The 26,494-nt window shown below is 36.9% G+C and overlaps 2 protein-coding genes and 1 non-coding gene across 5 annotated transcripts in view; 2 read left to right on the forward strand and 1 right to left on the reverse strand.

Moving 5' to 3' along the window:
• PSME4 (proteasome activator subunit 4) overlaps positions 1–13,826 on the forward strand; it is an 83,640-nt gene extending 69,814 nt beyond the window's left edge. The window contains exons 42-47 of the mRNA XM_039887164.1: positions 6,809–6,937; positions 7,835–7,990; positions 9,552–9,714; positions 10,972–11,105; positions 11,631–11,769; positions 12,323–13,826. Coding sequence (XP_039743098.1) covers positions 6,809–6,937; positions 7,835–7,990; positions 9,552–9,714; positions 10,972–11,105; positions 11,631–11,765 — 717 coding nt within the window. The 3' untranslated portion in view covers positions 11,766–11,769; positions 12,323–13,826. The remainder of the gene's footprint in view (positions 1–6,808; positions 6,938–7,834; positions 7,991–9,551; positions 9,715–10,971; positions 11,106–11,630; positions 11,770–12,322) is intronic.
• On the reverse strand, positions 6,037–6,155 carry LOC120622395 (5S ribosomal RNA). The gene has a single exon (XR_005658476.1). It is a non-coding gene; the product is annotated as a 5S ribosomal RNA (ribosomal RNA).
• Positions 13,827–17,020: 3,194 nt separating the features above from the next.
• Positions 17,021–25,816, forward strand: GPR75 (G protein-coupled receptor 75). 3 transcript variants are annotated; one of them, XM_039887169.1, is made up of 2 exons: positions 17,021–17,124; positions 21,596–25,816. In XM_039887169.1, the coding sequence occupies exon 2, from the start codon at positions 21,695–21,697 to the stop codon at positions 23,318–23,320; it is 1,626 nt and encodes a 541-aa protein (XP_039743103.1). In that variant the 5' UTR covers positions 17,021–17,124; positions 21,596–21,694; the 3' UTR covers positions 23,321–25,816. The 3 variants fall into 3 exon arrangements, with proteins under 3 accessions (XP_039743103.1, XP_039743102.1, XP_039743105.1); XM_039887168.1 differs by lacking the exon at positions 17,021–17,124 and adding an exon at positions 17,181–17,358; XM_039887171.1 differs by lacking the exon at positions 17,021–17,124 and adding an exon at positions 19,976–20,439.
• The last annotated feature ends 678 nt before the right edge of the window (positions 25,817–26,494 follow it).

A 26,494-nucleotide genomic window follows, 5' to 3' on the forward strand; every position in this document is an offset into this window, starting at 1 on the left:
TTTGGTTGTTTTTCTAATCTATTCTCATTGCTCATTTGGAAGGCTTGGCACAAACATCACCATTACTTGACAATTATTGGTCAGTATAATTATTATGTAAGAAGGAGCACCCTTGTTCTTGTTTATTTGCAAATGGCATGCTTAACTTTTTATTTGCCACAGTATACTTTTATCTTTAGAATGTTTCAAAAAGATGGTGCTACCAGTAATTTTCAGAAGATTCACTACTAAAATACTTTTAAGAATGCTGTGTAGGGCCTGATACCCACTAATATCTCTGGGATCATTTGGGATATAAAAGTGGACAGTAACTATTAGTATATAGGTCCTTGTTACGTGTAGGTTCTTGGTATAAATAGGGTTTGTCTTTTGGGGCAGTGGTGCATAAACTTTTTTCCACTCTCACATATGCAGTGGACACAGAGCATGATCTCTTATGTTCATACATGCATAATATGCAGTGAATATTGAAATAGCTGGAGTTCTACCTCCTTTCTTTCACTCAAAAAAAATCAGAAAACTAATATATGTGAAAGAAGGACAATTTGAATCCACTTGAAATTTATGAAACATAGAAATCATTAAAAAGCTCTACTGTGTAAGTTGGTAGTGACAGGCCTACCATTTCACCTGAATATGCAAATATTGAGATTGAGGATCTGGCTTTAGGCCATATCATGGCGAATAAGGTCTAGAGTATGAAGGCATCACAGTACAAATGAACAAAGTTATTTTGCATACAGATCAGATGTGTTGAGTGAGGATAAAGAGAGGGATATAAAAGACTGTTTACTAAACTGTAGGAGGAACATAGACATAGTTGGAGATGAGATCAGAAAATTCATTTTGGACATATTTGAGGTGCTTATTAGATTCTAAATGAAGTATCCTATTCTATAGAAAGCAGTTTTATATGAATAAAACCTTGAAACATATGTAAAAGTGAAAGTTTCATTTATTTTCCTTTTCTAGTCTAAGAGTCCCCATGTTGCTCAAGATTAAGGGAAGATGATTTCCAACCAAGTATGTTACAAAACACTGGCTTTAGAGGAAATAGAGACCCAGTTTAAAATCCTGTCAGTCTATCAGTGACAGGTACTTTTTTTTTTTTTTTTTTTTTTGAGACCTTGCACAAGCTACTGAACTTCTAAGACTGTCTCCTTATATAAAGGAGATAGTATCAGTATTCCTTAGAAAGTTGTGACAAGGATGAAATGAAATAATGCCTGTAAAGCAGAAAGCACAGTGTAAAATATGCACTTATATTACTTTCGTTACTCGTCTTTAACTGAATTTTAATTTGGAATAATCGAGCCTCAAATGGCAGTGGTCAGGGAAAAGAAAGGGAGGGATCATGTTGCATTCTAAGTTTCACACTTTACTAAATGCTCCTCAAAACTCACCACTGTAGAATAATAGTTTTGTGGACATCAGACTTAAAAATTTGCAGACTCTGTGATAATTAGTATAAAATTACATGCCATTGATGGCATTTCTTCAGAAAAATGGTTTTTCTCAATAATTAGAGAAGACGACCCTATAAAATAAGTCCTTTGCTAACTAAATGGACAGCATTTAGTTTATACAGTTTAATGCCAGTTAAATTTTTTCTGTGATTTACTAAAAATAATAAATTTGTATGAAAACAAAGCAAAAGAAAGATTAAGATCTCCTTTTTTTAGAGCAGTGTATGAGTTAAGATTCTTTGATTGCAAACACTAGAAACCAAATGGCTATGGCAGTGAAAATAGGTTAATTGGATTACCTAGAAGTGCTAGGTAGTTCACAGAATGGAAGTAAAAGCTTAAGAACTGCATTGGAACCACAGTAAATCTGGGGACCTAGGTGACAGAAACTTAACAGCTTCTTCAGGGTACTGTTACCTTTTATCTCTCTTTTCAAAAGTCAAATGCCCTGGAAAAAAAGTCTCATTGGCCGGGCTTGAGTCTTTTGCTGTTCTAGCTAGGGAGTATGATCCCTTGATTGACAGTTTCCACCAGAATGACAGAAGAGAAGGATATCAAAATGTCACTATTAGCAAAAGGAAGAATGGATATTGGCTATGAAATGCACATATTTATGCTTCAACTAGTCGTTAAAACATCCTTATTTCAAGTCTTAAGGAAAACCCAAATCACTGGAGGCCAGTCTGTTCTATAGTATGGCCAGAAAACAAAAAAAATAATAGGCAGTACCTGAAGAAAGACCCTTAATTTCGTGGGCATCGACTCCCTTCCTACCCCCTACCCCTAAACTTATTACTTTGAAATAATTATGGATTCACAGGAAATTGCAAAGATAGTACAAAGGAGTTCCATGTATCCTTCAGTTTTCTCCAGTAGTTACATTTTTTAAAGCTATAATACATTCTCCAAATTAGAAGATTGAAATGGGTATGTATGTATAATTCTACCATTTTATCACATGTGTACATACATGTAGCCACCACAATTAGATACAGAAATACTCTTATCATCATAAAAATATCTTTGTGCTACCCTCTTTGTAGTCAACCATACCTACCTCCCTTCCCCTAACCATCCCTAACCACTGGCAACCACTAATTTGTTCTCCATTTCTATAACTGTCATTTTAAGAATGTCATATAAATGGACGTGTGTGACCTTTTCTGACTGGCTTTTTTTACTCACACAATTCCCTTAAGACTTATCTAAGTTGTTGCACATAAGACATTTTTTTCTTTTCTATTTTTAGACTCTTTTTTTCCCCTCAATATTGTGGAGAAGATTTTGGCGGAAATATTTTTTATGAAATGGCTAATCCACCCCATTCAGTGCCAGAAGAATATTCCCAGACTTTAAGATTGTCTGAGTCTTGGCTTTTCTATAACCATACATATGGTTCTTAGAAAATTATCACAATATACACATGTTCTTTTAAAAGTCATATGATATCTACAAAGAAAAGTAATGATTTTAGGAAAATATTAAAGTCGAAAATTGAAAAGTTGAAGTGATTTAGATTCAAGTAAACTCTCCTAAAAAGTATTTGCTGATAGAGAAATCTAGATATTAATTTTTGTGATTTCTTGAGATGAACTAATGAAAGTACTCTTCTAAACTTAGAGGCTTTACTTTGTAACAGAAAACATTTCCATTCCACCAAAAAAAAAAAAATGGATATAATCACTACAAAATAAGATTTTGATCTCACTGGGACCTAAAAGTAGTGTATGCCAAATGATTTCTTGTCGGACATTAGTAACTAGTCAATTTGCTATTCAGAGTTTTGGAGCATAATACTCTGTATGGTGAAGTTTGTCTATTGGATTTCAGGATTTTGCTGTTTTTAATAGAACATTTTAACCCATTCTAAACATGAAAATATTATGTCTTAATTGCATTCATAAAACATTTTTTTTTGTGAATGGTAGGAAGAGAGACTGCTTATTCAAAAGTGAATGAGTCACCTTAAATTATTTTGGTAGTTACAGTAGATAGACTTGCCAACAAATGAATATCTCCTTTTGTATACTACTAACCAAACTCTAAATCACCTCAATTTTACTATGGGTAAATTAAATGACAAAGGTAGACAACTTTGTCTACACTGCCTGGAGATTTAGACTATTGATTATTTGTAATAATTTTTATCCGAGCTTTGTTTGTTTGGTGTGTGTCCTTTTACACTTTTGTCTGTGAAGACAACTGTGCCATACACTGCATTAGGGAGGGGGGTGTGAATTTTTTTTTTTTACAAAAACAGAACTATTTCATTCCACAAATTGATTTTTTTTTTAAACCTGATATATCGTGGTAATTTTTCCACAAGTACCTCTTTCTTTTTAATAACTATATTGTACTATCATTTATTTAACTTGTTTTCTATTGATGGACATTCTGGTTGTTCCCAGCTTTTGCCTGTTAAAACAATGGTAACAATATTTTGCAAATATAAGTATATTTATAAGATAATTACTATGTGTACGATTTGTAATTTTGGTGGATACTGACCTCCAATGAAGCTGTATTGTTATCTTTTTCCCCCATAAGTCTGATTTAAAAAAAAAAAAAAATCTTCACTGTTAAAAAGATTAAAAAAAATAAATCATTGTACTTCTTTAGTGAAGCTATTTTTACATATATTAGCTGTTTGTATTTTTCTGCCAGTTATCTGTATTTTGATACTTTTCTGTTTGTGTTACAAAGTAGTTCCATTGAATAGTTTTCTTTATTTTTAAATAATGCTTTGAACTATGTCAGTCCAACGTTATCTTTTTAAACAGTTCTGTGTTTTCTAACATTTTATGGTATTACCTTTTAAATTTGCAGTATAAAATACAAAATTTATATAAAAGTTACTTTTATATGACTTATATAAAGTGTTATAGAGATGCAGCTTAATTTTCAAGATAATTCATCTTCACTGATTTGAAATGAAATCTCATATACTTATTTTAATAAAATATGGTAAGGGAAATTATTTCCAATAAATACTGGACAAATATCAAGTGAATTAATATACTCAGCTCGGAGGATCAGTTGTTAAAAAAACAATTTTTCTGACACGTGTTAAAATTATAAGGAAGACTTTATTCAGGGCTGTTGTGATACTTTTGAGACGCTCAGTATGGAGGCGAGATTCGGCTCAATGGCAGAGATAGCTGGGGATATGTAATAAGCAGGCAGAATGCAAGTTGTGGGGTGATGGGCTTGGGGGTGTCAGTAAATGGAAAATTACTAAAAGGAAACATCAAGCGTAGAGGATTCTTGAAAAACCTACATAATGGGATCCTTGCTGAAAGCAGACCAGGATGATCAGATATTGAGTGGGGGGTGAGGAATTCTCTTAGACTATTCTTACCAGGATTCTTGCTACAACTGGACTGAGCAGGCCCAAGGACAAAAAGAGGGCTCCAAATAAAGTATGGTCAAGGACAGAGTCTTTGTCACAGAAAAGGCTTGGTTAAGTTCCCATTTGTTATGGGTATGCAAAGAAATTTGATAATACTAAGCTTTGAATATTTCGCCTAAATGGATATAATTCTTAGAGAAAAATAATTTCCTTTTGGAAATTAAAACTAGACTTTAAAAAGAAACATGATAACATTTAGAATATTTTAAAGGATACTTATTTAAAGGGTTGGGGACAAAGAAAAGGTAGAGTGCAAAGAAAGTTTTATGAATTTGTCTTCAGAACACTATAAATACTTTTCATAATCATAAAACAAAATTAAATGAAAGAAAAATCCTTAATAAGAAAAAGACAAAATGAAATAAATCAACCCTACCTCACTATGTTTCTGGTTGGTAGGATAAATATACAAAGCAGTGACTTCTGAAAACACAGAAATTTATACATGCTTTGTGGATGATATTCTTAGTAATTATATTGAAGTGAAGCTATTATGTCTATTGTATAATATAGAACAAACAATAATTGTCAGTGAGAACCAAGATTTTTAGCACAAGAAACAAGATATAAAAATCCAAGCTGTTTAGTAAAATTGCTCTAATCCTAAATTTGAAACTATCATTTTGAGTTCATGCTCTGTTTCTATTCAGAAAATATGCTTATTTCTTAGCGCTGTTCACCAAAAATGTCCCGAACCACTAATCAACCTAATAGCAGTCAATGTTCTAGTGCCCAGATAACAGTTTCTAAGCATCATTTCCCACTAGAAGAACCAAGGCTCTTTTGAAAATGGCTGATTTCAGATTTAGTCCAAGAAATGTTTAAACCTAGGTCATCTTGTCATACGAGTAACCAAGGATGCTACAGTTGTTTTAAAGGACTCAGGAGCCAGTTTGAGCACCAGTAAGAAGAAGAACTACAGGATCGAAGACATTAAATTTGTTGAAATTCATTGTTCACTTTTGGAGGATAGGAGGGAAATCATTCTAAAGAGAAAGTTTTTCTCTATAAAGTGTTAAAATGAAAAAAAAGAATAGGTGTCACCAGTTTTCAAATCTCTGTTTTTATAATGGTTCGTCACAGAAAAAAAAACTGAACATAAGTGAAAATCACAACACCATTTATGGTTTTTTGTTTGTTTGTTTGTTTGTTTGTTTTTAACGCCTACAGCACCTGGTATTCCTAGGTGGTCTCCCATCCAAGTACTAACCAAGCCCAACCCTGCTTAGCTTCCGAGGTCAGACAAGATCAGGTACATTCAGGGTGGCATGGCCGTAGACCATTTATGTTTTGCCACAGTAGGGGAAACTACAAAGGACCTAGGCCACTGTTCCCCTCTTTTAAAAAAAAACAAAAACAAAAAAACAAAACACACACACACACACACACACCCAAGCAATTTTTTAAAAAGATGGGGGAATTTATAGAATATTTTAACATTTTTAATAGAATCTTTTAGATTTAAGGGACATACCAACCAAACACATTGTGTGTTCATTATGTTGAGCCAGATTCCAAAAATCCAATTGTAATAACACATATATGAAATAATGGGGGAAATTTGAGCACTACTGAATATATTTTAGCTGTAATGAATTTTTATGTCTGATGTCTTTGGTTTTATGTTTAAGTGACTTTTAGAAGTACATAATAAAATATTTTTATGGATGAAATATTTCTGGGATTTGCTTCAAATTAATTGGAGGATAATCAAAGGGGAGCAAAAAATGAAAAGATTAGCCATGAGTTTGTCATTGTTGAGGTGACCGATTAATGGGATTTAGTGCACTATTCTCTGGTTTTGTATATGTTTGAAATTTTCCACTGAAGTTGATAAAAGTAAAAACATGATTTCTTTTATATAAGATTGCCTTCATACATATTGGCTGTTATTTTTTAATTTTTGTGTTTTGTTTGTTTTATCGTTCTCTAGATTGCCCCAGTGGAAAATGACAATAGCTATGATGAACTGAAAAGAGATGCAAAGTTATGTTTATCATTAATGTCTCAGGGGTTACTTTACCCTCATCAAGTGCCTTTGGTACTTCAGGTGCTAAAACAAGTAAGAGCGTATAACAAATATTTATATCTTTTGGTTAGAATTTTGGCTTACCATTCTAAGACTTTTGTAAAGTCAGTTGCAGGCCACATATTATCTGATATTTGTTTTCGTTCTGAATTTTTCTTTTGGTGTGAGAGAAGGCATGCACTGACCAAAGAAATAGACCTATTCTGTACCTGGTTCTGTCACCAACTTTTATGAACTTGGGCAGGTCACTCAACCCCTAAATTTTCTATATATGAAGAGTTAATTATCGTACCTTGAATAAAAAGTGCCTAAAAGGAAAGGGGATTGTCATTCCCTTTTGTCATTTCCCCTTTATTTTATGAGTTTATATTTCCTGGCCTATGATAGAAAGACCTCACTGAATACATATATATTTTGCAGCATTTTCAGTGCACTGTGTGCTCAGCTCTATCTAGGTCATAGGTGTGTTAAATAGTGTAAAAATGGACATGTTCTTGAGGTTTTCAGATTTTTAGGTTTGAATAACACTGAAAAATGTTTTTAACAGCCCAAAATGGTATTATTTTTGTGCTGGAATTTAGTATTTATCAGTCTTTTTTGTTTTTGATACCCATTTGCTACCATCAAAAGTAAAATAAAATAATGTGCAACCCTTGTAGGAGTTAGAGTCATTGATTATAAATAATTCTCTCTTGTAAAATTGACTTTTATCTATATGTTCCTTTCCCTTTACTTATAGCCATTCATACATCCTGAATACCTTTACCTGAAATAGCTCATGCAACCTTTTATTTAGAAGATGAGCTTGTTCTAACCGTACCTGTAAAATAGGTAGAAGTATATTAGAAGATATTTGCATGTAATTTTGGTGTCTGTCATCTCATGTTCTTGTCAGCACTATTTTCATTGTTTCTAATATCTCATTCACAGACAGCAAGGAGCAGTTCTTGGCATGCTAGATATACAGTACTGACCTACCTCCAGACCATGGTATTTTATAACCTCTTCATTTTCCTAAACAATGAAGATGCAGTTAAAGACATCAGGTGGCTGGTTATAAGTCTTTTGGAGGATGAACAGCTAGAGGTAAAATCGAAATTTAATAAATTTAAGGAAAGCATCATGCTACCCCCCTCCTTTTTTTAATCTATTAGTGCAATAATGAGCATCCCTTGTTAGAAATAAAGCTCCCTTTTAAGAAGTATTTACACATTAATAAGATGTGTTCTGTTAAAGTAAATTAAATTACTTAAAGTAACTTATATTTTAACATAGCCCTGCGTGATTAGTTTTGACACCCTAACCATGATTTGCTGCTGTACAAATGGAAGCAAACATTGGGCAGTTCCTATTCTGGCTTCTCTTTGCAGCTGGGCAGATAACATCCCTAACAGATTTTAAAAGCAGTGATAGGAATGTACATGAAGGCAGTTTCAAGGGAATGAAAATCTACATGAAAATGCTATTAACCAGTAGACTTAAGATAGGATTGTTGTCCCTTTTTATTTTCTTTGGTAGAGCAATTAAAGGCAACTTTTGTGGTGAGGCTACATTGATATTTTGTACAGAAAAATTTATTAGTTGAAATAGTCACTAATGTAAGAAAAGCATATAATAAATATGGAATAAAATATATCTTTTGAAATATAAAGAAAATGCATTTGAAAATTTTGTTAAGTTTATGGACTTAATGGATTTTCCATGAAGTGGAACTCTCCCAATTAGTATGTAGTTTATTTGAGAGCACTGAAAATAGATTGTATCTATAGGAAACTGGAAATAGAAATTTCTCCACCTCCCCTAATGAGCTCATTCATTTTGCATTCTAGCTTCTCCTTGTGTTCTGGAAGCAGATATTGTCTCGTCCGTAGAGTACACACACAGTGGTTCTATCAACTCTGACCAGCTTCAGTTAAACCATTTATGGCTAGCTATCTGTAAAAATTCAACTTTTTCTTGTATTTTTTTAACTAAAGAATAGAAATGAAAGGTGGAAATCTCAAAAGTCATTGTTACCTAACATTAACGTTTATAGTGATTGCTATATTGTTTTCTGGATCTTGTTTCAGAACATTTTTTATAGATTATATTTTCCTTCATGTAGTAGACTTAAATATAGCTGTTACTATAAACAACCATGATTATTAAAACTATCATATTTTTAAAACATGATACTAAATATCAGTGATAATTAGCTACAGCTATTTATGATAATATGGAAAAAACTGTAGTAATCTAAATAGAAATGTTTCAAGAGCTTTATTGGATTTAAAGAGAACTATCAGTGGGAAAATATCGAAAAGTTTAATTTTATGTAAAATATTGAAAAGTTTAATTTTATGTAAAATATCGAAAAGTTTAATTTTATGTAAAATATTGAAAAGTTTAATTTTAAGCATTTACTTTCTGAAACCCTAATGTAGTGGTTTTCATCTATATTGAGGCCGTAGACCCTTTGACAATCTGATGAAATCTCTATAAAGAAACTGCGAAAGAGCAAAAAAGAAAAAGTGCAAAAGAACATTTCCACGATTTGCATACAAATGCCAGGGAAGGTCCCCGCTGCAGTTCCCACCCCACACTACTAACCTCAATCATTCCACCAGCATTGGGATCTCAGCTCTAATAAAAGTGATCATTTCTACAGGTTCGAGAAATGGCTGCTACCACCTTAAGCGGTCTATTACAATGTAACTTTCTTACCATGGACAGTCCTATGCAGTTTCATTTTGAGCAACTTTGCAAAACAAAATTACCGAAGAAAAGAAAGCGAGACCCTGGTTCTGTAGGAGATACGATTCCTTCTGCAGGTAATAGTACTCATAGAAATCACCCATATTCTGTAATGCCAGGTGGGTAGACTAATCAGAGGAATCACTTCATAAATTATATGTATGTCTAACCACTATGCTGCACACCTGAAACTCAACTAATATTGCATGTCACTCTAATTGAAAAATAAAAACTAAGAAAAAAGAAAACACTCATATTCTTTTGAGAGTTAACTAGGCTTACTCAATAAATATATTTGCTCTGGGTCTATGCTAGCTAATGAAAAGAGTTATTTCTGCTTTTGAGGAGCTTTGTGTTAGAAGGCAAGACCTGGAATTTAAAAGCTAAAACCGAGATGGGTACAAGGATCCTGCACACTAAGATAAAGAAAATAAGATCTGATTACTGTGTCACGTCAAAAAGGAAATTTAAACGTGATTGTAAAGAAGCATCTGATCTCACCACTGCTACAACTACAAGAATAATGGAAAATAAATAGTTATTAGTTAAGTAGGAAGCTTATTGAATTTGCAGGAAATGATTGGAATATGAAGCTCTTAAGTGCTGGTTATAGTAGACTCTTAATTATGCCATATAGTTAACTAATACCAATTTCCAATATGATACCAATGTATATTCTAGTTTCTTTGCTTTAGAACTATTTCTTAATAATTAAATGCCAAAGTAGTTTTAGGTTTTTGTTATAACAAATGGCATTGTTTACTCCAGATTTCCTCCTTCTTAACTTCAGTTCCCTGTCCATGTTTCATGTATACCATATATTTAAAAATACATACAAACACACATCTTTATTAAAAAATAATGAGAATTGGAATGCACTTTAATGTAAGTTGTATCGCTAAAGAAAGAATGTGGACCCTGTAGAATACAGACGCATTGCAGTTCTTTTTGAGTGTGTTTACCTAATGATTTGATGTGTTCTGTGAGGGGTAGCTGCATCTAGAAACGTGAGGTCTAATTTTGATTGGAGATTGTTTTAGGATCAGGAATGGCACTTTTGCATACGATACGAGTTTATCAAAAAGCCATTATTTTGCTAGTTTTAGCAAATACATTTCTGACCTAGAAATAATTAGGCTGTAATTGAGGGACAGCTATAGGTTGTCTTTCATTCAGCCTCAAAATCATGTTTTTGATGTGTGCATAAATATACATTTTAAATGCAGAAATTCACACATTGTAAACAGCATAATTGAAAACTAATTTTATTTTACTGTAACAAGTGCAATAGAGTCCCCTAAATATTTTCACATATGTTACTGTTTTCTTTGCAGAGTTGGTCAAACGCCATGCTGGGGTGCTAGGACTTGGTGCATGTGTTCTTTCTAGCCCTTATGATGTTCCCACCTGGATGCCCCAGCTACTTATGAATCTGAGTGCACATCTGAATGATCCTCAGCCTATCGAGGTAAAATTCTTCCTTGTTGGTTTCCTTGCAGATGTATTCTTAGTGATGTCTTATAATAAACCATTTAAACTGATAATTTCCTATGTAGTCTGGACCTTAACTCTGTCCCTCCCCCAGTCTAATATAAGTAAAGTATTGTCAATATTGTCAGTATAGTTAAATTTTACACATCTGTTTTACCATCGTGTTATATGTAGGAAGTATCTTATTGGGAGCTAATATTAAATAGGAAAGTGTGGATGGTATTATTTAGTGATCACCTGTGTACCTAAATTAAACAACTCAGAGACTGTCCTTTTCACCTTGTTAAGAGTATATTGTAACTGGTTTAATAGTGTGGTATAAGTGCAGGTGGTAATTCTAAAGTGAGCTTGTAGTAAAATTGGTTTGTTGATTTTGTAGCATCTGGTGAAGAGTGAGATCTGAAGTCTAGAGGGTATGTTATTTAGCTAAAGGTATCCTAAGTATAACACTAGTTGTTCAGAGAGGTTAAAATAAGATGTATGCGGGTCACCTACTCTGCAGATGACTGTAAAGAAGACCTTATCCAATTTCCGAAGGACACACCATGATAACTGGCAAGAACACAAACAGCAGTTCACTGATGACCAGCTGCTTGTTCTCACTGATCTCCTTGTGTCACCATGCTATTATGCATAGAAGGGTACGTCAACAAAGTTCTGAGTTTAAAGAAGTCTCTGACATCCTCAGGCAGATATCATTGGTTTGATGACTGGGAAATGGGTATTCATAAGTTTTTTCTTTTTGCTGACATTCTTAGATGTCATTTTTTAGATAAAGATTTTTTTTGTTGTTTTTAATATGACTTTTGCTATGGACAGTGGAAATAAATTCCCAGAGAATTTTTCCTTCCTTCTCTGCTCCAGATATTAAGCAGAGAATTGAAGTAACCGCTTTTAGACCTTTGTAAATGAATACACTTAGAAGCTGGGAAATGGTTAGATAAAAGAAATCATCTTAGTTGCTTCCTAAGTAGGGCTTGGGCATTTTGGGTTACCGTGGGGACTCTGAGTTCTGTATAGTTGTAAGAACATATCATCTGGATTCTTAAGTATTTATTACCAAATGTGTATTAAAGATGGAGGACCCAGAAGCCTTTCTACTGGGATAGGAAGAATAAAGAAAATTTCACTTATTGGGCTTTTAGAGTTAACTGTCCTATTGCCTGACTGAAATTTTTTTCCTCCCTGATACAGATGAGTAGTCCTCACTTCAAGCTCTTTTCATCAAAAATTCCAGATCCTCAGGTACCGTCTGTGGTGGCTCTCTGCAGGTTTTAAAACTCTGCCTCTGTTGAGCTCTCATCATTTTGATGGTTTCTGTGTTTGGTTTCATTAGTCTGCGTTCCACAGTTTTTCAGCTGCCATTTGATCTCCTAACTTGTCCGGAACTGTTTCCAGAATATTGATCACTTTTTCTTTGTCATCTGACAAAGCAACAATGTCTCACACTAGAATTAATTACCCAATATGATCATGGTATCCAAGACCAGACAGAGTCTAGGAACTCATTAAGAAACAGTTTACTTGGAATGGAGAATACCCATCTGTAATACAGGTCCTGTCATTTCATTCACCTCAAATTATTTGGAATTCTTTCCAAATGGCTGTTGGGTTTAGATGGTAGTAGGGCTGTGGGTCATAACTCTGAAACCTGGAGAGCCATGAAGATGGAGGGAAAAGATGACAAGCCTGAAACCTAACCAAGGACCTGATGGATTACTCGATCAAGACACAGAAGTGAAGTCTGTGTCCATGTGCTTGCCGCAGACTGGAGTTTTTGGTGCTGAATAAAAGAGCAGTTTGTGAAAAACTGGGGGTTTAGTGAATAAATTTTTGATTGATTGTTGTGTGTGTATACAATGTGTGATTTTGAAAATAAACAGCAACAACAATAAAAACCCTGACTGGTTGATTTTTCCCTGTATTCTTTACAAATATTGTTTGATCCTCTTTGAAAACTGTTAGACTTCACCTAATGGAAGACTGCTGTGTTATGGAAATTCTGTAAGTTTTTTTTTTCTTTTTCTTTTCCTTTTTATTTTATTTTTTCTTTCTTTGCCTGCAGAATCGTTGAGAGACTAAGTCTTGATATTTAATTGACTTGTTTAATAAATGTTATATAGATGTAAAAGATTGTATAAACTGTAGAGATAGCATTGGCAAGACTTTGTACAGATGCAACCTTTTACACAACACCATTGTGTAATTAATTTGTAAAGATTCACATGTAGCTCTTTATTATGGTGATTTTTGGCTTTTGTACCAATTGAATGCCATTTTTGTTTTTAAATTATTTTCATGTTACAAAAGCTGAGGTGTGGGGTTTTGTTTGAATTCATTTAATGTTACAATGTCTGAATTTTTATGTAACTTCTTGCGTGCATCGCTGAATGCAAAAGCCACATGTTTGCCTATGACAAGTTTATAGAATGCAAGGTACCTTCTAGGTTAAAGTAATTCACAAGTTGGTGAATATCATCTTGCAACACACTCTGTACAGTCTTCCTTAAAGGAACACTACAGTATATATTTTAGTATCTACTGGCTGAATGACTCAATACAGACCTAAGCACAGCAGAGGTCCTGGTACAGTATTTAAGTGTCAGCATACACAGGCATCATCCCTGTATAGAGTAGTGCCAAACTGATTATTTCTTTGTGTAACTAGTTTAAAACCCAATAAATGGATTGTTTTTAACACCCGGCTTTTGTCTTCATTAAAGAGGAGAGAACAATTCTGTAGGCAGTAACTCTCATCTATTCCTTTTGCATCCATAGATCTGGATGCCCCCTGACTAAAATGAATTATCTAGATCAGACCTGTCTAGTACAGTAGCTAATAACCACATGTGACTTTACATCTAAATCAAATTAAAAATTTCCTCAGTCCCACTAGTCACATTTCAAGTGCTTTTTTGCCACTTGTGGCTAGTGGTTTACCCTACTGAGTAGCACAGATCAATGTTTTCATCAGAAAGTTCTTTTCTTCAGCACTGATCTAGGTGATTGTTTCTCAAATCAATGTGACAGAATCACATGAGGGGTTAAAATATGAATTTTAATTCATGCTCCCAGCTCATGATATTGATGCCTCATCCTGAGACTACCCTTTGAATGGTGAGGCTTTATATTGACCACTTCAGGTCTATCTAAGCTGTATGAAGCTATGCCTTAGCAAAGTTCCAAAAGTAGAACTTTAAAAAATATAAGATATTGGACCCACTATGTTCCTCAATCAGAATTTATCTGGTCGGGGTTCATCAGCATCTAAAAGCTCCATAATGCTTCATTGTTGCAGCCAGGATTAAGAACCACTTAGAAGACCAAGGCCCACTAGAAACCTAAAAATGGTACAAATCTGAGTTTCTAATTATGTGCCCCATGTTATTCTTATAATAAGTTTGAAAGTTGCTTATTACCTTAATACCCCCATCTGATTATACTGTGAATTATTTAATTCCCTAAATTTTCTACCAGTAGCTTCAGTGAAAGGGGAGAGGAAAAGGGTGGATGGCTACTGTTGTCTAAGGTAGTTCTTAAGTATATGTTACATTAAAAAGAATGGAGAAGGACAGAGCAGGAACCGTGTTAAGGAAGGCAATAAGGTTTGGGGGGAGGGAGGATGAAGGCAAGCCAGTGTTTAGAAGTTCTCCCACTGAGTCAAGGAAGTTTTCTGGATGGAGGGAGGTGAGTGGTGAGAAGTGAGAAAGCCTGTGTCTTTGAGGTAAGAGCTAATCTTTAGTTTCTGAATTGGACCCTTTAAACAGACTGCAAAGTATGTTTCAAAATTTAGGAGGAAAATTTACCTACCTATTAATATGAATGAATGTTAAGTTTTGGTCCCCCCATCTCCCCAAAATATAAACAGGATGAGAAAGCTGTTCTCAAATATTCAAAAAGGCATTGCCAAGCCCTTAAGGTTACAGGCCAATTTTGTAATTAGTAGTGTGGCCAGAAAGGACTACTGAGGAATTTTATTTTACTGAAAAAATTATTCTACATCATCTTCATAGTTATTTTGTGCACAAAGACCATGTCTCTTGATAATACAATTGTGTGAGCATTCCATTGTTGAACATCAAGGTTGTTTTCAGATTTCCCTACTACAAATTATACTGCAATGAACATTTTCATACCTTCATGCTTAAAATTTTTTCCTTCAAGTATTTCCTTAGTGTAGATTCCAAGGAGTGAGATTTTTGGGTCAAGAATCTAAACATTTTAATGGCTCCGATAAATGTTTTCCTCAAAAGTGCACATGTATCAATTTGCATTTCCAATGGTAGTGCGTATCAGAATGCTGGTTTCCCTGCAAATTGATAGCCCATTCATATTTTAACATAGCCAGCCAGTCCTGCTTGGTTTTTGTATTTTTGTTTTGCAGTTTATTCCATTGTTTGACTACTAAACCAGTGTTCTTTCAATTTGGCACATTTGGCTGGTACATTTTGTAAACATGATTATAGTAGCTTTAGGCTTGCTGATGGTAGTTAACGTTCTGGAACCTCAATGGTTCCTGATGTTTTCTAAATCTCTAGAATCCTTTACAACCTGTGAATTGGGTCGTGGCTTTTTGTTTTGTATTCTCTAGTATGAGATCATTTCTCCCATAGGTGTAACTGCTGCATTCTAGCCCAAACCTAGTGTAATCTTCCGTCATGGCCAAATGCTTGGAAATGAGCTGGCAATTACTTAAACAATAGCTAATTAATATGGAAGGAGATATAACTTTTGAGTTTCCACTCTCAATAATAACATTTTTCTGTTGATTATTTCTAGAGCCCAAAGCCGGCATTACTGACAACATAGATTAGAACTGGTGTATTGCAAGTGGTTGGGAATGGAGTATTATGTGGGAATAAACTGGAAAATTTTCTTGGAGTTATATCTAAACAATTCTGAGAGCGTTGTCACTCCTGGACTGAATGTTTACTTCATAAATTATCCAGCCCTCTTATTTTTCTCTTGGTTAAAGCATGGGGTAACTGGGAAAGGTAAGTTATATTCATAAGTCATTTTTTGGTACTTATTGGTACTAACAAACCGTTGTGTTTAAAAAGATAAACTTAGCCATAATAGGATTTCAATAGCAATATTCTAAGTATTTCAGTAGAACAATTTTCTGGCTGTCTGGCACCAGGGTGAAGGAAAGGGCACTCAAATAGCATTCCCTCATTTCTAAATAATACCTCGTAAGAGGGTTAGAATAATAAGACCTTAATTACCCAGAATAGCGAACTTACTTAGGAATGTTACTTGATGGTTCTGAGACTAAAATACATTTTATGAGTTCAGTATTTTGGACATGTGGATTTTAGAAGAATGAAAGGATGGTCGTTTTTTTGTATTCTTGCTTACGAAAACTTGGCTACCTGCATAACACCATCGTGGTTAAAGATTTTTTGTATTTAACATTAATGATGATTTCTTGACTCTTATTCACGTGGGTAGTTTCTGTTTACTTTGCATTTGTTTCCTTGCTAAATTCTCAGTAAATATTTTCAGAGAGCTGAGGGAAGGGGAAAAATGTAATTCAATTTATTTTACATTAAGGTAAAGTTAGTTTGATTTACATTATTATATTATTATAATATTACATTATTATTTACTATGGCTCAAAGTACCAAACTGGACGACGACGCCAGTTTATCATCTAGGAGAAAACGTATTAGCTACAGGCGAGTGGAGCGTGGCGCGCCGTTTGGGAAGCACCGGGAACGCGGGCGGGTGGGCGGCGGGCCAGGCTGAGGCAGACGTGGGGCCGCCACCCCGCCCATTGCACGGGGTGCCATGCCTCTGAGGCCGCGGGTCGTTGTGTGCCATCGCTGCCCCCACCCTTCGCCTCCTTTCTGCCCAGTCCGCTCGCCCCTCTTCCTGTCAGCTCTCGCCTACCTCGGAGCCAGGACGCCCAGAACTGCCGATCCGCGAGTCCGAGGAGCCTCGCGCGGCGGGACCGGCCGGCCGCAGGGCACGCGGAGGCCCGCGGGGCGGCGAAGGTGCGACAGGCAGGCGGGACGCGGGGCCTGAGTGTCCGGAGGAGGGGGCGGCGCCCCCGCGGCTCCGTGACTGCGCCTTGGCGCCCCCGGCTCGCCGCGGCTCCCGGGATGCGCGGAGGCGGCGGCGGCGATGGCGATGATGTCTCCAGCCCTGCATCATCCCGGGCGGCACGCGGAGCTGGGGTCCGGGCTGCGAGATGGAGGAGGAGGGGCGCCGCTGCGGCCACCGGGCAGGTGAGAGGCCGCGGGCCCCCAGAGGAGGCGACCCCGAGGAGCGGGGAGGGCCAGGCAGCGGGACGCTGGCAGGCGAGCGAGGAGCGCGCTGCGCTGGTCCAGGCCGGGCCTTCGCGCACCTGCGCTCCTGGCGCGGCCTGCGGGGCAGCCATTTCGCCCCTTCTCGGCCCGCTCCCGGGCGCCACCGGGCTGTGGAACCCTTCCTCCACTACCCATGGCCTGGCGGAGCCCTCCTCACTCCACCGACACTCTGTTACAAGCTTCCCTGGCTTGGCCTAGGCCCTCCTTACCGTAACCTTCCCCATCCCAGGGAGCGCCTACCCATCACTAGCCCCTAGCAGGGGTCGATCTCCATCCCCATCCCATCCCCACACTGGGGATGGGAGGGGGGCTCCCCAGCCTCCCCATCTCCGTCATGCACAGACTCTACCATACCCGATCAGCTGCTCCAGGCTTCAAGAGGTAGTTCAACTATGGACAAAGAACTTGCGCTCTGAAATCAGATAAATCTAGTTTGAATCTTAGTGACCTTGGGCAAGTCATCTAACTTCTCCGGGGTTTCCCAGGTCAATACAAATCCAGTGGGAATAGTAATACTACAAATCTTTCTCTCTGTGAGGGTTAGACTCTGAAAATGCCTGCCCTCGAGGAATTTAAGGCATTATGAGAAAAAAAAAAAATGAGAAGAATCTAGGTCATGAGTTGACTTGTGAAAGCTCATCTAAAATGTTTTAATATGCACTAAAATATGAACACAGCACACTAAATTATCAGAGACTCTTTACACATCTTAATGAGAAGTCATTGCCACTACACTAAATCTTCATTTACCGTTCCTTGCTTACTAGTTACTTTAGGATCACTCCTCCTCAGTTGTAACAAGATGAGTATGATACGAATTCAATATGTGCTATTGAATATGCCTTCTTAAGACTTGTGTTCCAACTTAAAATTTGTCTGGTTTTATGACTTTAATCACATCTCTCTCCAGGACCTATTGATAGTCCCAAGATAAAGAGTAGCTTGTATGTTTGCATTGAAAAGAACCCTTGGTAACCTTCGTTTAACATTTAGGCGTAGCAAATAAGTATTCATTTATTCCCCTCCCTCAAATCACTGAGTTTTATAGTTCTGCCTTCATAACTTGGTTCCAAATAGTGATCTCAGCCTCCTCTTTATTATAGTCCCAAAATTAAAACTAAGACCTGAATTTACTTTCCCTCCATTTCCTTTACTGCTCAAGTTTCTCTGCCAAAGCCTGTACTTCTGTCTTTGGCTTTTTCTCCCTTTTCTCTTCTCAGCTTCTGATTCCTAACTTTTCCCCTAATTATCCCAATAGGAATGATTATAATTACTTCATACCAGAACCATAATCACCAACCTTGACAAAAAAGTACACGGAAGTGTGTGTGTGTGTGTGTGTGTGTGTGTGTGTATTCAAATGTTGGGTTCCAAGAACTTTGAGTTGAGAAGAGATTACAATACCTACACTTCATAGGATTTTATTGAGAATGAAATAAAGTTTAATAACTTATGTAAAGCTCCTAGTCTAAGTGCCTGGCATGTAATAACCACCCAATAAATTACAGCTGTAACTCTTTTCTAACCTGGTGACCCCTTTGCCCCTTTGATTCCTTTGCTCTTCTGTTTAGCATGATGTTTAGGAATGCCAGCTTTAGAGAGTCATGGCTTTGGTTCAAATTCATGCTCTACCACTTTAAATTAGGTGCTCTCTCTGACTCAATTTCCTCATCTGTAAAATAGAGATAAGTTATACTAACCTTCTCAGGGCTGTTAAGAGGATTCGATAAGTTAATAGCATGGAGCACTGAGAACAGTGCCTGGCACAACATAAGCACTCAATAAATGATACTGATAATTATCTTCCTAACCTAGACTTTCCTTTTTTTTTTAATCTATCGAAAAAAATTTAAATTTATTGCAAAAATTATAACTATAAAAAATGACATTTGCTCTCAACTCTTCTAAATATTTTTTCCTCTTGCCTCTTACCCTTGACAACTCCCTTCTAAATATCTCCTAGCCTGGAGTCTTCATAACTTCCATCATCCCACTTCATTATTACCCACTTACTTGCTATTTCTCTTAGCATCCTAATTCCGGACTCTTCATCCTTGTAATTTCCACAAACCAAATTTCTGCTTCTTTTTTCAACCCTGTTCATTTGCCTTTTTCCAAAGAGGAAACTCCTGGGGAAGAGGGGGTTTGCTATAAACAATAGTATCACCTCTCCGTTCTTCCTGTCTCCTCATATTGGCCTTTCTCTTCTACTTCTCTTTTCACCAGTTAGCTCCAATCCTCCAATTCACAAACTAACAAAAACAGTAAAAAGTTGTCTTTTTCACTATATAGGTATCAAAAAGGGTTCAGAAACAGGATATGATCTTAAGTGAAAACAATAAGCTATCCATTATTACATTTTTTAAAATTCCGACCATTAAGAAACAAAAGGTCAGGAGTTGTATTTCCTCTTTCACAGAACTTTTATTTAAAAAAAAAAAAAGGTGCAGAAAAGTTGGTCTCACTTTCCAGTGGAGAAATTCACTGGATATTGTCGTGATCTTCACTATGTGTCCATTGAGAACATAGAAGTGGTTATCTTCTATCTTTCTGAAGGACAGCAGTTAGTTGTATGGATCTCCCCAGGACTGAAATTTGTTCTGATACTCACTAGCATGTATACCATACTTGTTATTGAATGCTGAGAGGCTTCTGTGTTGGGTAGTCCATAGCTGCTGCTTGGAGCCCCCAGAAATCCCTCACTGACCTGGCTTCTTCCTCTGTATCCCTCTGGCACAGGGTTAACCTCCAGCACAGCTAGAGGCCTCTGGGACCCAGCTTGAGCGAGTGGTTATATATTCTGAACATCACCCCTGGACTTTCCCAGTGCCATTGGTTATTCCCGAAATGCTGAATTAAAGCAAGTACTTTTCGGTTGTCAAGAGCATTGTACCTGTCTCCAAGAAACGACTTAGGCTTTCTCTCTTGGAAGCATCTTCAGGAGTTGGGTGGGCACCAGGCCACTCGGGGGTTTGGGATTTGGAATAATAGAAGATTTGTGTGAGTGTACTTTAAATCTTGTTGCAAAATAGGGGGTGGGAAAAGGTTAAGAAAATAAAGGACCCAGAAGACAAACATTTTATTCTTTAAAAGTAGAGCTGTATTTTACTCATCTTTTTTACCCACAGCGCCTAGCATGAAGCTGGCATATAGTATAAGCACATGATAAATGTAAACTGAGCGAGTGAATGCATGAGTGGGTGTATGCCTCTTGCTTCATCATGAGGATATTTTTGTTGGAATAATGATAACTCACATTTATATAGCAGTTTAGAATTTAGAGTGGTGCTTTGCACCTTGTAAATCTCAAATATAACTCCAATACCCTTCATTACTTTCATTTTCCCCTCAATGTTGTCCTACACAAAGTTTTTTCCAAAGGAGGGTATGGAGTTGGCCAAGAAATCACAAGCAGGGAGAAGAAATACTGGAAAATAAAGGATTCTTCCTAAGGAAAGAAATAGGATTTTTAGTGATTTGTGAGGGTTATGTAAAGGGCCACAGTGTACTTCAGCAACACCCTCTGCTTGTATCTTAAGCACGTGAAGTTGCTTGCTTCAGTCCTGCTGCAAAGACCTGCTTGCCTTCTCGCAGCCTGTCTGTCCCCCACTCCCTGCCCCTCACCGGCTAGCTCCTCCTCACCACAACTTTCTTCAGCTTCTCTCAGCCTCCACTGTGGCTTGGATTAAGTTCCCCCTCTCTTACTTCCATAGCACCCTGCTATCATCTGGTTTACCACATTAAGCTATAATTACGCAGTTAGGTTGATGTCCACCTAGACTGTGATCTCTCCAACAGAGAGATTATGCTCTCATGTCTCCAGTGTCTGGCACCAGTGTTTCTAAAAGTAACATCTGCACATCCTTCAATAAGAATCTCTATGGGTGAGGCCCAGGAATCTGTTTTATTTTAAACCTGCTTTCCAGGTGATACTTAAACTAATTTGAAAATCACTGTGTCTTAAAACCTAAAATTAGCTGAATGAATGTATTTTGAGGTGTTTGTGTCTTTGCTGTGTTTGGCTTTGGGAAGAGAAATACCTTCTGTGCACTGGGTCAGAGCTGAAAAATTCTAGTGCTTTTGTCAAAGATCATGAGGTCACTGTGTTTTTTACATTAATTCTTTTTTGTTTTCATGTATGCATTTTCGTGTGCAGGCTTTTTGCCTTGGGTCTCTTTTGTCACACGTCACTCACCTGTGAGTTGAGGCCTTGACTCCCTTCCCACAGAGAAGGAAGTGTCCTTTCTCTCTGAAGATGAACTCAACGGACCACTTCCAGGATGCTCCCAACACCTCTTTGCTCCACGTGCCTCACTCCCAGCAAGGAAACAGCACTGCTCTCCAGGAGGACCTCCAGGGTTTCATTCACACAGCCACTCTGGTGACCTGTACTTTTCTACTCGCAATCGTCTTCTGCCTGGGCTCTTACGGCAACTTCATTGTCTTCTTGTCCTTCTTTGATCCAGCCTTCAGGAAATTCAGAACCAACTTTGATTTCATGGTTCTGAACCTTTCCTTCTGCGACCTCTTCATTTGTGGAGTGACGGCCCCCATGTTCACCTTTGTGTTATTTTTTAGCTCAGTCAGTAGCATACCGGATGCTTTCTGCTTCACCTTCCATCTCACCAGCTCCGGCTTCATCATCATGTCCCTCAAGACAGTGGCAGTGATTGCCCTGCACCGGCTCCGCATGGTGCTGGGGAAGCAGCCTAATCGCACAGCCTCCTTTCCCTGCACCTTGCTCCTCACTCTGCTTCTCTGGACCACCAGTTTCACCCTCGCCACCCTGGCCACGTTGAAAACCAGCAAGTCCCACCTCTGCCTCCCCATGTCCAGTCTGATTGCTGGAGAAGGGAAAGCCGTGCTGTCTCTCTATGTGGTCGACTTCACCTTCTGTGTTGCTGTGGTCTCTGTCTCTTACATCATGATTGCTCAGACCTTGCGGAAAAATGCTCAAGTCAGAAAGTGCCCCCCTATAATCACAGTCGATGCTTCCAGACCACAGCCTTTCATGGGGGCACCTGTGAAGGGAGGTGGAGATCCCATCCAGTGCACCATGCCAGCTCTATACAGGAACCAGAATTACAACAAACTGCAGCATGTTCAGACCCATGGATACACCAAGAGTCCCAACCAGCTGCCAAACCCTGCAGCCAGCCGGCTCCAGCTGGTGTCAGCTGTCAATCTCTCCACGGCTAAGGATTCCAAAGCAGTGGTCACTTGCGTGGTCATTGTGCTGTCAGTCCTGGTGTGCTGTCTTCCACTGGGGATTTCCTTGGTGCAGGTGGTTCTGTCCAGCAATGGGAGCTTCATCCTTTATCAGTTTGAACTGTTCGGATTTACCCTTATATTTTTCAAGTCAGGATTAAACCCTTTTATATATTCTCGGAACAGTGCAGGACTGAGAAGGAAAGTGCTCTGGTGCCTCCAATACATAGGCCTGGTTTTTTTCTGCTGCCAACAGAAGACTCGACTTCGAGCCATGGGAAAAGGAAACCTCGAAGTTAATAGAAACAAATCATCCCACCATGAAACAAACTCTGCCTACATGTTGTCTCCAAAGCCCCAGAAAAAATTTGTGGACCAGGCTTGTGGCCCAAGTCATTCGAAGGAAAGTGTAGTCAGTCCCAAGATCTCTGCTGGACATCAACTCTATGGTCAGAGCAGCTCAACCCCCATCAATACTCGGATCGAACCATACTACAGCATCTATAACAGCAGCCCATCCCAGGAAGAGAGCATCCCACGTAACTTACAGCCAGTAAACTCTTTTAAAGGATTTGCCACTTCATATATCGCCATGCATTATCACACCACTAATGATTTAATGCAAGAATATGACAGCGCTTCAGCCAAGCAGATTCCAGTCCCCTCTGTTTAGAGTCCTGGAGGCTGGAGAATCTTGTGTAAACTGTTTTTGTTTCTGATACTAATTGATTTCTTTTTTTACTTCGTGAGACCAGTAGTAGATCAAAACTTAAAGATTCAGCTAAACAGTTGGTGGTTTTGATTTTCTTTTGTCTAAAGTATTAGCATCTATTGTTTGATTTGTGATTTATTGACATTTTAAGATTTGATGTAATAGTTTATTATTTAGATTTTTACCCTGACCTGTGGTCCAGTCTTTTGTACTAAACTTTTAAATAGATGCCCAGGAAGGATCATGCTACTGTGTTAAAGTAAAGGAAGAACTGATTATGATCATTTGAGTCAGCGCTATGGGTCTTCAAAGTATATATTAGTTAGATTTTTTTAAAGAATGTGAAGGTATGATCTTTACTGAGGTGTTATTTTTATTGATTGAATTATAAGTTTTGATTCTTTGAAGTATTGAAATGGGGAAACGTACACTTTTTTCGTAACAGGCTTATTTCAATAAATAATATATTGTTAAAGCAGAAAATAAGAAATATATTATCTATAACTATCCTTATCAAAAATACACAGGCATTCAATACTTCTCTTTTATAAGACAGTCAGCCAAGAATATAGTATTAAGATGATTTCCATTTCTTATTATAGACATTATTATTTTGTGTCAATTGAGTATATAGTTCTTTTTAAAAGATGTTTTTGCTTGATTAAAGTGAATTACTCTGTTTTGGAAAGATCTTACCCAAGAACTCTAGTGAAGAGGACTGCACCTCTGGTAGAAGTGAGCTATTATTCCTGGGAGGGTCGGCACTAAAATGTGGTCATCTCAGTCAGGGTGTTGTTATGTGGGAAGCAAGCTAGACTGTTATGTGTCAGATGATCTTTATTATTGCTTAAGAACACATAAGAATGAGATTGTGAGTGTTTGGATTTATGCTTTCCTTCTGCGTGAGAATGGTTTGTTAATAACTTGACAAAAAGTATGCAAGTAACTTTTTTGAAACATTTATTTTCTTCATTTATATGTTTCTACCATAGGTTATATGGTAAAAAAATTCTTCTGATGATCTATTTTCAATCTAATCGTGTTCTCTCCCATTAATCTTAAACTGGAGATGAGCAGTAAGGAAAAATAGATTAAATATTTCTATACTGAAAACTAATTTTGTTATATGTTCTGTGATCCCTAGCCTAACAACTGTAAAGTCAATTTTTATGTAAAAGTATTTTCATCAAACAGCATTTGAACTTGTTACATTTTTTGAACTGTAACTGCTAGACACAAGATGAGCATCAAGATATAAAACCTATCTTTATAAGTTCTATTCAAGAATAGTTATTATAGACTGGAAGGCACTTTGTTCCTTTAGGTAAAAGGTATTCAATTTATAGCACCCTCTCTCTCTCAAGCTATTCCCAAGTGCAGAGGTCATGAGAGGCATGGAGAAGACAAAGAAGATACTCAGCTAGTACTCTGCTCAGCCTCATTTTACAATTGTTACCTTTCCGTATAAACCAGTCATTTCTATTTCTGAGATTAAACTATGACATATGAGTTTCGTTTTGTTTTTAAATTCACCTTTTAGGACTTTCTCCTTATCTCCCTTTATTTTTGCTATAAATTTTATAATAGAAGAGAAAATATCCACTCACATTTTTTTTTGTAATCGAATGCTATATCTAGAAGTCACTATGACCTGTTTTAATTGTACTTTTATATTTTTAATATAACAGTGTTTTCATTTATTAATACTCCCATGAGATAGGTTAGTATATCGCCTCTTTGTAACAAAGAATTAAAATATATATCCTCTCCCAAGATCATTTGAAATATTGTGGCAATTTAGGAATCAGACTTTTGTCTAAATTCAAAACTTGGTGTTTATTCCAATAAGCCAAACAGCTTTATAATTAATAGCATTAATCAAGGAGATATTTCATACTTTTTAAAGTGTGTGTCTCTTTTCTGGCCAGGCATTTCAAATGTGATTCAATAAATGATTTTTTTAAAAGTAATTTCCACTAAAAATGACAGGTTTCCTGTGTGACCTTTGAGATGACTTGACCCAACTTTGGGTGGTGAAAATCATACCATAAAGAAAACTAAGCATGTGCATATGAGGTATTCAGTCTCTTAAAACTCATTCATCAAGAAATTATTGATTTACCTTGCATGAAAGATGTAGTGGGCTAGATTCTTAGCCCTCCTCCATATCTGTATCTATGTGTAGATATAGATAGACATATATAAATTCTCTCTTCATAAGGGCTAAAATGAGAACTTCAAGTAATGAGAATTCAGTTGAATATGACTAATTAGCAGGGTATATTAGTTCTCTTGAGGCTTTACTGTGATGCAAAATACATGTGTATGTCAAACATTTTATAATTGTTCTGATGTTAACCATTAGGCCAGATTTGTATAACTGATGCTTTTAATGTTATTTCAAAATAATGTTTGGAAAATAAAAATATTGAAAATCCTAACATTTCTGAACATCAGATTGCAGTACTATGACTTTTGTGTCCAATCATTTAAAAACTATCAGAGAATAGTAGTGATCATTATTGCACAATGGATAACAATGTATTGAAGCTCAGAGAGTTATTTTTCTTAACAAATGAAATAACTTCTTTTGACCACATTTTGTAGCATGCATGAATGCTCAGACTAACCAAGAATAACTCAAAAGGTTAATTATTTACTAAACTAAATTTCTCACCCAGTGGGAAAAGTCCTGACTAAACATTTCAAAAACTTCTTTAAAATGAGGTTAATCTGAAAGAAGATACAGAATTTTGGAATTTTTAGCTTATCAACCAGATTTCTAAGAATCAGAAAACATTAAACAAAAAAGGATTGAATGAAAGAAATTAGATGTCTACTAAATAATTAGAGGGTCAGGGATCTATGACGGATTTCTAGGAAAGATTCCACAATAAACACTGACCTGCTCCAACTAGGAAAGGAGGCCTCCTTGGACTTTTGACTTCATGGATACCCTGTTAAAGTAGTTATTCAGAGATCAGGAACCTGCTGCCACTGTCACTACCTCCACAACTAAGCCTCTTGACACCTCTAAAGCAAGTGGCTGAACACCGAAACACTGCTGCAGAAAAAACTTGGCATATGCATTTGGTTGGTGAAATCCAATTTGCATTTAGAATCCTAGCTGCCCGA

Source organism: Pteropus medius, unplaced genomic scaffold (genome assembly GCF_902729225.1).
Source record: "Pteropus medius unplaced genomic scaffold, Ma_sr-lr_union100, whole genome shotgun sequence".
Lineage (NCBI taxonomy): Eukaryota > Metazoa > Chordata > Mammalia > Chiroptera > Pteropodidae > Pteropus > Pteropus medius.